The 9,581-nt window shown below is 48.4% G+C and overlaps 1 protein-coding gene across 1 annotated transcript; it reads left to right on the top strand.

Moving 5' to 3' along the window:
- Positions 1–3,599: 3,599 nt before the first annotated feature.
- Positions 3,600–9,028, top strand: LOC133883371 (uncharacterized). Its single transcript, XM_062322686.1, has 5 exons — positions 3,600–4,206; positions 5,595–5,672; positions 6,307–6,369; positions 6,507–6,566; positions 8,484–9,028. Exons 1-5 carry the CDS (start codon positions 3,763–3,765, stop codon positions 8,625–8,627), a joined length of 789 nt encoding a protein of 262 aa, XP_062178670.1. The 5' UTR covers positions 3,600–3,762; the 3' UTR covers positions 8,628–9,028.
- Positions 9,029–9,581: the final 553 nt, after the last annotated feature.

Genomic DNA, 9,581 nt, shown 5'->3' with positions numbered 1-9,581 from the left:
TAATGTATTAGAGATCATGTCAATGTCTTTAACGGATTTATATTGAGATCGAAGGGAGTAGTAACTAACCTATTCACTATAATAGCTCGTTTTGCTTTCAGGCAACGCGAACAGCTTGGCCTGTTTCTGTGGCTTATTTAGGCCACCCTTCACAGTGTTTCTTTCCACAATTCATCAAAGAATTGACTTTCAACCCTATCTTTTTGGAGACTTGACTTTGAACTCACACTCTGTGTCCGGGACCTTTTTTTTTTACGCAGCAGTAAGTCATTTAAGGTTGATGTTCATAAAGAAGTACATACTCAATTGACTTTAACAGAGTGGAGTACTCTTTCGCCGGCAAAATTCTTGTTGATTCTACGGTACTAGCTAGGGACGTAACTAGGCAACCAACGGGTATTTCCGAGTAACTAATTTAGTTAATTTAAACATATTTATTTAAATTGGTCAAAGTATATCTTTATTTTGACTGAGTGAGTTCTAGATCGACCTGACCTGGTGACAGAAAAAAACAAAACTTGGTACTAACACTGCTTGATGCCTGATAACGGCATGCTTAGACCGATTCCAACGGAGATTTCTTTTTTGTCGTATCCTTATACCTCCGTACAATTACTACTCTTCAACGTCAGCAAACCACTTCAACAAAAACTGTATTTTTGCTTTTACTGGTGCTACATGGATATGACATCGGCATTTGATCGGCAAATTTGTTGCCGAGTTAGGGGCTCCTATATTACTGTTCCTGAGTATGCATGTAGGTCCAGAGGAGAAGAAGAGAAATAAAAGGTAGAAAATAAGGTGTCTGTTAAAGATAAAAAGAATAAAGATTATTGTAATAGTATTAGAGAATACTATAATAATATTATAAAAATAATTTTTTAAAATTTCTATTAAGGATAGCCTTAGCCCTGTACGTACGCGCCCTTTTGTTGACCGCATGAGGGAGTTCGGCGTTCTCCAGATGTCCTACAACCAGGTTGGTTCAGTTGGACACATTGGTGTAGCCGTAATCCAGACCGTTCGTTGGTTTCCAGGTGGCCAATCTAATCGATCGACAGCTCGCAAGCATTCTTGTGCACAGTGAGGATCGCACTCGCACACGAAAGATAGCTTTATGCTGTATCAAAAAGTAAATAGTCATCTGCGTCTCTTCGCAACGCCGTGCGTTTCCCCTCTGACTTCGTAGGGAAATTAGGTTCCCATCGTTTACATACACGATGCTACCAGGTGCGGAACCAATCATGGACTGATCTATTTAAGTTTGAACTGGGATTTAAAAACCAATCATGGACTGATCTATTTAAGTTTGAACTGGGCTTTAAAATCTATTATTTATACCGTAAATTTAATAAAAATTTGGATCCAAGTGCTAGTCTGAAGCCCAGACTGCCTGGTCTGGTTCTTCGTGTAAGACCATACCTGACGGATTTACTTTGTAACCCAGAATCCCTTCGTGAATAAATTTTTGTTACTTTCCACGTTTTAACGGTTTTGGTCACAGTTCTTTAAAAAAGATTTTTTAGATTATTCTCTCTAAAACGGTATTCTCTCTTCTTAACTTTATAAATCTCTTCAAAAGGAATACGTTAAAAATGAGAAGAAAAAATAAAAGAAATAAGAATGAGAAAAGAAATCAGGAAGAAAAAATATGAAAGGAAAATAGTTACATGCAAGGCTGTGTGCAGTGAAAACATGCTACAGCTCTCTTCATGCGTTATCGCTGTTCGTCTATCCATGATATGCCCCACGGGTGAGAGCCTGAGAGGAGTTTGCGTGCACCGCTGAGCTTCTCGGCCCCTCGACACCGCACCCTCTGTCGCAGGGTGGAGAGTGGAGACAGAGAGTACTGCCGCGTTCGGGGCCGGGCCGAAAGCAGCATGCACAGACACCAGGTGGACCGATGTTCCAACGCTTGCGAAACACATTGCCTTATCCATGGCGACAGCGACAGCGGACAATAGCTTGACTCCAAGAGAGAAACAGGGAAATAATTAGTGATACTAGCTACGATGGATGCCTACTTATCAATTGCATGCACAAATTAGACGCCACTAATTGTAAAATCCGTGCCAAACGAAGCAAAAAAGAGCTGCAGAAACAGAGGCGTCGCTTGGCTGACGAATCCAATGGTCCGGCCAAGCAGTGTGTGAGTTTCAGGCAAGTCAGGCAGAGAATTTTCGGCAGTGACAAAACCATACTTTGTGCGGGGCCCATCCACTGTTCGAATATCATTTTCATATAGCTGTGGTAGCAGGAGTGGTAATACTAGTATAGAGTAGAAGTTGGCAAGCTGCAGAACTTAGTAGGAGTACTGGTTACTTCATTTCCTTTCACAAATACTAGTACTCGGTAACTTTGACATTTTCGTTCAACCTTTAACAAACAACAATTTTTAAAATATAAAGTTAGGTAAAGTGAAATTAATGTTGTTATATTTTTTTTCATCAAAGATACTTTTAAAATGTTATATACTTATAAGTATATGCATATGTATTGGTTTAAAATTGATGGTCAAAGTTAGAACTTGAAAGTTAAAAATGCAAAATATTTTAAAACAGAGGTAGTAATGCACATTTTGCACCCGACTCAAGAAAAAAAAAGAGTGCTTTGGGGGTAAAAATCGAACTTACACAAGCTGAAGAAACATGGGCAAAACGGGGTAAAAATTTAAAATTAGACAATATATATGGACATATTTACCGAAATAGATAGCATGTAGTCGTATTTATTAATTTAGTATCCGTATTCGGTACACGGTGTATCAAAAATAGATTTTCGGTACACCATGTACCGAAAAAGGTATTTTCGACACACGATATGTAGAATATGGATACTAAATTAATAAATATGATAATATTTTAGGTACATCGTGTGAAAAAAACATTTTTGATAATACGAATACTAAATTAATAAATATGATTTATTTTAATAAATACATCCATATATTATCTCATTTTAAATTTTTGTCGCAAAACGGAGGTCGATACCACAAAACTGCAAGAGCTCCAAAGTCCACAACCACCGGGTATGCCAGACCTCATAGTCTCACCTCATAGTCTCATATGCACGGAGCAGAAAAATCGGCAATATTTTTTCTCAAAGAAGGAGTTTCCCACCACCACCGGCAGGCGCTTTTATAGCGAGCGAGCGAGCGCACAGTAATCGACACACGGAAACCCAGACCTCTCCAGTTCATTCCAGGCACCCGAGCGCCTTGTTACCCTGCGTCCTACGCCTCACTTTTACCAAACCACCCTTCGTGCCTTCCCCCACTGACACTACGACCGCCCTGGGTAGCCACGTCATTCCGCACCTCCGGTACGCGAAGGCGCGGAAAGGCCCTGTCTGGCCCCACCTCCTCGCCTGATGGCCTCGTCTGCGCGAGTCACCACCGCTTGGCTCGCACCCAGGAACTGACATGGGGGGCCGGAATTCCCGGGCCCACGTGTAAGTCACGGCAGATGGGACATCCGTGGGAGGACCTGGCGCGGGGCGGTGCGGAGCTGCAGGTGGTGGCGAGTAGGGAGGTGGTGGTGGGCCCGGATTATTTTACGTGGTTTTATTCCCGCCGTTTAAAAGGGCCGGGACGCCACGCCGTGGCATCGGCACGCCTCCACGCCCCCCTCATTCTCACCGCTCCCACCCACACCCCCCTCGCCTCCTTTCTCTCTCTCCGTCTCTTTCTCTCTCTCTCTCTGCGCGCCTCCGCTCCGCGTGGGCGTGCTTTGGGTTCGGTTCCAGCTCGCCTGGGTGCCAGCCATGACCGCCGCCGATGCGGAGGCCTGCGCGGTTGTCGCGACTGCGGCCGACATCATCTGCTCGCTCCGCGGTGCCGACCTCGCCGGCTGGACGCCGCCGTGGCGCAAGCATCCGGCGCCGCCTCCTCCTCCCGCCTGCGACGCCGACGCCGACGCAGACGCCGACGCCGACGCCGACGCCGACGCCGACGCAGACGCCGACGCGCGGGAGCTGGCCTGGCCGGCGGTGGCGCGGGGGAAGCGGTCGCGCCGCGGGTCTCCGTCGGGCTCGGCCTCGGCAGCGGCCAAGGGGAGGTGCGGCGCCCGGGGTAGCCCGGCGTCCCCTCTTGACTACGGCGGCGGCTTCGGCTCGTCAACGAGCGGCGGCGAGGACGGCGCCTTCTGCTCGACGGCGCCGGCCACCATCTACCGGCACGCGGCGCCCGCCACCGCCGCGCCCAGCAAGGTACGCACGCGCCTAGCTTCATCCCCATCCCCATCTCCTGCTGTTGGTCGCCTGCTGTTGTGGGCGGTTGGTTGCTTTCCGCTTCGCGTTCGTGCCTGGCTGGTTGGACGAAACTGCCCTCCGTGTCAGCAGCACGAGGATGACTTCTCGACGAGACATCGCTTTTCCATCTCCTCTGCCTCACCTCACCTCACCTCGCTTTTTGTTCCCGCGACCTTTTCTAATCTCGCCATCTCTTGTTCTCTGATTGCCTTTTTCTCCCCAAGGTGATTCTGGTAAAAAAAAAATGCCGTGGATACTTCACGGATCTCTCGCCTTCGTTTCTGAACAATTTCTTGGGTTCCTCTTGCGGCCGCTCTCGAGTGGGCGAGTGGCAGTGGGTGAATTCCTTACAATTTTATTCGTGCCGTATCGTACGCGTGCGCGTTTGGTGTTTGTTTGCCGTGGTTGACTCCGACGGCGGAGGGGCAGCGGCAGCAATTCACATGGGTTGGTGGGGTTCTGCTCCGACTCCAGCCACGAGCAGCGGTTGCGGGCCTCGCGGCTTCCTTGTTTCCGCGTCTTCCCCAAACTACCCTCGCCTGGTCCGCTGCTGACCTGGATGGACATTTTGGACATTTCTTATCCCTCGGCGCGTTCACTGCTGTGGTGGGGGTGTGCGGGGCCTAGTCAAACCGGACCAGCGTGCCGTACTCCGAAGGAGCCAAAGCGATTGGTCATGGTACGTAGGCGTCGGGGAAGTGGATTGCCGCGCGGGCGATGTCTATTGGCTGGCGCCTGCCGGGTGGCGTAGGCGCCGCCGTGGCCAGACACGGCAGGCGATGGCGGTGAACGCAGCGCACCTAGGCCACTCGGCTACTGCCACGTGTTCGCGCGGCTTGGCGTGGCACTCTGGGGCCCACTTGCCAGCGTAACACTTTTGAGATATTTAGAATATGAGTGACACGGCAAGTTGCTACTAGTATTAGGATTGCAGATAAGGTGACGGATGAAACAAGTCCCTTGTCCGTGCTTTGAATTGACGTTCATGTGATCATGTCTCTCTTCCTATCGTTGCGTGCTTCACGTGATTGGCTATTCGAGATGCAGTTGCAGCTGCAATTGCATTCTTGGTAGGAGTTGGTTAGAGCAATTTCTCCCTCCAATGGACGCTAACCATGCTCATTCCGATGTGGGAAGAAAAAAATTAAAGAACATGCATCCCGTGTTGCTTTCTACACCTGTTGTTCGTTGGTCTTTCCCGGGTTGGCTCTAGTCTACTCTAGTGGCCCGAGTTGGTTGTTGCTGCCACTCTACCAGCATCTCGTAGCATTGCCACTACTGTTTCGTTCGGCATCCACTGGTTTACTGAACTGATCTCATGCTTGCTTTCTTTTGTTCTACTGCAGGTGGGCCTCGCCGGACGGCGGACGATCCTGCCGGTGCCGCCGCCTCGGCCCGCCGGACAGCGGCCACGGAAGAAGATGGTGAGCTCCTCACTCCCTGATTCTCCCCAAACAGCGAAGCACGTTAGCCGTAGTAGTCACAATTACAAGAGAGCAAGTGTGGTCACGAGTAAGCTGAGCGGGTGGCCTACTGGTTTCGCCGTGGTGCAGACTGCAGTACAAAAGCATGGCCACTGCAGATGGTAGCAGTAGACCACTATAATAGCTTTGGTTCTGAACTTTGAATGCATTTTACCAACTCACTGCCTACCGCATCTCCTACGCGTTTGCACAGGCCAGGCAAAAGGTCGCCTTTGGCCTAGTCAGTGGCCACTGGCCACGGAGTCTTCACTCGCTCACCCTGTCACCCAGTCGTAAGGGAAAGGCTGTTCAAATGCTAGTGGTACGTAGCTTAGGCTGGAATAAAGCGGCGCTGGCACAGCCCTGCCATTGGAAGGAAAGAGAGTGCAGAGGGGGGCAACAGTGGTGTAGCATCCAATGGACAAAAGTGTCAAAGGCCTCCTGCCCAAAAAGACCACACACCTCATCAATCATCATCACCTGGCACCTGCTGTCCTGTGACCCAAAAGATCTAGTTTCACGTTTAAACAAAAGCTGGGTTTGCATCTGTTTCTCGGCTCTTCTTTTGGCTTAACACTTGCTGTATATTTTGCAGAGGCTACCGGAGATCCAGCAAATGGTGCGTTCGCTGTCGGTGGAGAACGATGCCCTTCGCGAGGTCAATGTTTGATCCTTAAACTTTTTTTCGATAACATATTTGGTCCTTGAATAAGCATGTACTTCTGAAGCAGATTTTCGAGGTTAATTTTCTCCAGGTCTTTCCTGTAACTTTCTCAAACGTTTATTTCTGAGCAGGAGATGAAGGCGTTGCAGCGAGCTTGCACGGTCCTATCCAAGGAAAACGGCAAACTAGAGGTTAGTGACACACCAACAATCCCAAACCCCTTCCCTTTCATGCTCATGTGGCATGCAGGACACCATGCATATGCTTCTACGTTGGGGCTCGAGTGAACTTATAAACAAGAAGAAAAACGGTTCTGCAGTTGGCGTAGCTTAAAGCATAAGTGATAAACTTTCTAAGCTGCTACTACCAAAATCAGAGGTTCTGGGCCTCTGCACGAAGCAGTGGTCCCCAGTATTATGCCCTTTGATATTTGTTTCCCTTTACGTGCCTTGATTCCTTTGGTGTTCCTAGAAGGCTAGAAGAAGTGCTACGGTGTTTGGTTTGGTGTGGGGGAGCTCCATTTCGCATCCCTCTCAACAACCGTTGTCCTTGGTAAAACGGATAGCGATGCTGATAAGCTTTTGGCAGGTTTAGATGTCAACCTCCGTGCCTTTTGACTTCAGATTCCCAGATTGGCCTTTTTGCCGCCCTGAGCACACGGTGCACCGTCTTCTGTCTCTGCACGTGGGGCCAGGTGGAGTGCCGGTCCCACTTGCAGTGTCTCATTTGGAGCTGGTCAGGTTTTTTTTTTTTTTTTTGCCTTTGAAGCCATGAGCTGGTCTGGTTTTTGAGATGCCACTTCCGTTCATGTTACTTCACCCCCATGATAACTGCCGGCAAAGGGTTAGGGGATGCGTGTCGTGTTGTCAAAGGGCTTGATGTGTGACGCACTAGCCGAATACCCGAGCTCGTGGCTCACAGATGCTGATGGCCGGATTCCTTTCTGGATTACGACCATAAATCGTCCGGACAACGTCCGGGCGTTGGTTTTAGGCAAGTTGAAGTTTCTCTAGTTTTTATAGGAAGATCTTCCACAAAAGTTAGGCCGGATGGAGCTAGCCTGCATGTGGCAATTTTTTGCTTTCCGCACTAAGTCTGAAGTTCATGTGTTCATACTTCAGACTTAGTATGGCCGTTTATTATGAGACTCACGGCTGAATGCTAGCAAGCATAATTTCTCATGCTGTTACTCCCTCTTAGTAAGCTCAACCATAAACTAGTTCTCTGACCAAACTGCCTGCACATCGAGGCAGAGGCTAAGTGCTTGCTTTCCCAAAAACTCCGGCCATGTAGGTTTTTTTTTTTTTTTTTTGAGAGGGCCATGTGGGTTGTAACAGATGCAATTCGATTATCGGTGCACTACCTGTGGCTGGAACCGACGCAGCGAGGTGTTTTTCAACTGTTCATGCACGCTTCGGTTATGCTGGCCGTACACTGTCTAAAATCTTTGCCAATAAAGAACACCAAGTTGCCAATCCCACCCACCCTAGCAGGCAAACACACCTGTCTGCCTGACTTGTATGCGCACCAAACCCGAATCCCGGGAACGATAATCTCGTGGCCTTCTTTAATGCGCTCTCCTGCGTGTCCTTGCGTGCTATATTTCGTACTATTGCTGTGCCTCAGGTCCTCAAGCCAGGACAAGAAGAATGGCTGGGTTACCCAGTACACACCGAATTGTGGTGGCTATTTAGGCCAGCCAACTGGGCCAATCCAACTGAATGGTCCCTGTTTGCTCTCTCTTCTTCTCTGGCAGGGGAGTGTGCAATGCACACAGCATTGTAATGGCAGACATCCTGGATCTGTTAAGCCCTGTTTCATACTGTTTTTACCCTCTAATGCATTTATCATGGTGGCAGCTCAATGAACCTTTTCGCCGTAGCCCTGGGTTTAACTTGCACCAGCGATGACACTGTTTCAAATAGGGACTACGTACTGCATATCATTACAGTTCTTCCAAGTAGAGTGTGTTCCTGTCTGCTGGCTACTTAGCTGGTTTAAAATGCTGTGCATAGTCATTCATGTATAGTGGATGACGCCTGATGCCTTCTCCAATTTACGCTAAATAATTGCGATATCTGACATTTTCTTTTGTTCAATTTGTGCAGACAAAGCTAGATCACTCGAGTAAACGAAACGGGATGATCTCCGAGGAGAACGACGGAAAGCCACAGCCTGATCAGCGCGCAGCTCAGCCCGATGCTCAAAACGGCTTTGTGCTCCCTGATCTCAATCTTCCAGCAGATAGCTGATGGATGAATCCGTTGGTGGCTATAAACTTCAGATTAGGGTGCTAACCTTATAATCAACTGTATATACACGAAGCTGGCTATTACTGGGCTTTCATCACGCACGAGGAAGTTAAAGAAGCATTACGGCGTCCCTGTTTGTTTGGTAAGTAGTTGAAATTTAGAGCTTAGAGCCACTGTAATCCACCGGTCTGAATCATGTTATTGCAGATTCAGAACGGAGGATTGGTTTACGTAATTTCCTCATAAGGTTCTTTAGTTCGTACCCCGCGTTTCTTACGACTGTATGGATGTGCTGAGGGATAACTTCATGTAGTTGATGCTTCAAAATGAACCCACGGTTTAGTTTATTTCATCTAAACATAGCTAAATTGTTGATGTTCTTCATATTATTATTGTTGATATGGCGATTCTTGTGATGATCTGTTTATTCGCTGGATTTTTTTATACTCGAAGGATTACAGCCGAGTTATATTCGTTAGTGTTGGTTGCAATATCAAACTTTGTGTGGATACAGCATACAGGTCAGCACTAGGAATGTTAATGGGACCCGATTTCCCGTGGGGAATTCTCCTGTTAGGGAATGGAGATGAGGAGATTTCGTCACTCACGGATATAAATAGTACAAATCATATCCTTGTCGGGTCTAGCGGGAACGGGTATGGAGAAGTATTTTTCGTCCCCGTTTCCCTGCGGGGACCTGTTTCGGCTCAGCGGTGGTGGCTCAGGCGTGTGCGACCGGCCTAGGTGGGAGCTAGATGCGCGGCCCAGACGGACACTAGTGCACAGCCCATCCAGGTACGGTTTGGCGCCGTGGTATGGTGCGGGTTGACCTAGTGGGTGGCCTCGACCCAGGTGAGCAGGGACAGGTTCCCCGACGAGTCTCTATTCCCCGCGCGAGAATAGAGACGAGGAGAAAATAATCCTCAGGAGCAAAAGTAAGGATGGAGACAGAGA

The sequence above is a fragment of the Phragmites australis genome, chromosome 10 (genome assembly GCF_958298935.1).
Source record: "Phragmites australis chromosome 10, lpPhrAust1.1, whole genome shotgun sequence".
NCBI classification, from domain to species: domain Eukaryota; kingdom Viridiplantae; phylum Streptophyta; class Magnoliopsida; order Poales; family Poaceae; genus Phragmites; species Phragmites australis.
Note: the sequence above shows the minus strand (reverse complement) of the source record. Positions and strands in the feature narration are given on the sequence as shown.

Bases quoted from the DNA above. Each gene is read 5' to 3' on its own strand.
- LOC133883371 (XM_062322686.1), top strand. From the start codon at position 3,763: ATGACCGCCGCCGATGCGGAGGCCTGCGCGGTTGTCGCGACTGCGGCC. The intron at 4,207-5,594 runs GTACGCACGCGC...GTTCTACTGCAG, and splicing joins CCACCGCCGCGCCCAGCAAG to GTGGGCCTCGCCGGACGGCG. The intron at 6,567-8,483 runs GTTAGTGACACA...CAATTTGTGCAG, and splicing joins AGGAAAACGGCAAACTAGAG to ACAAAGCTAGATCACTCGAG.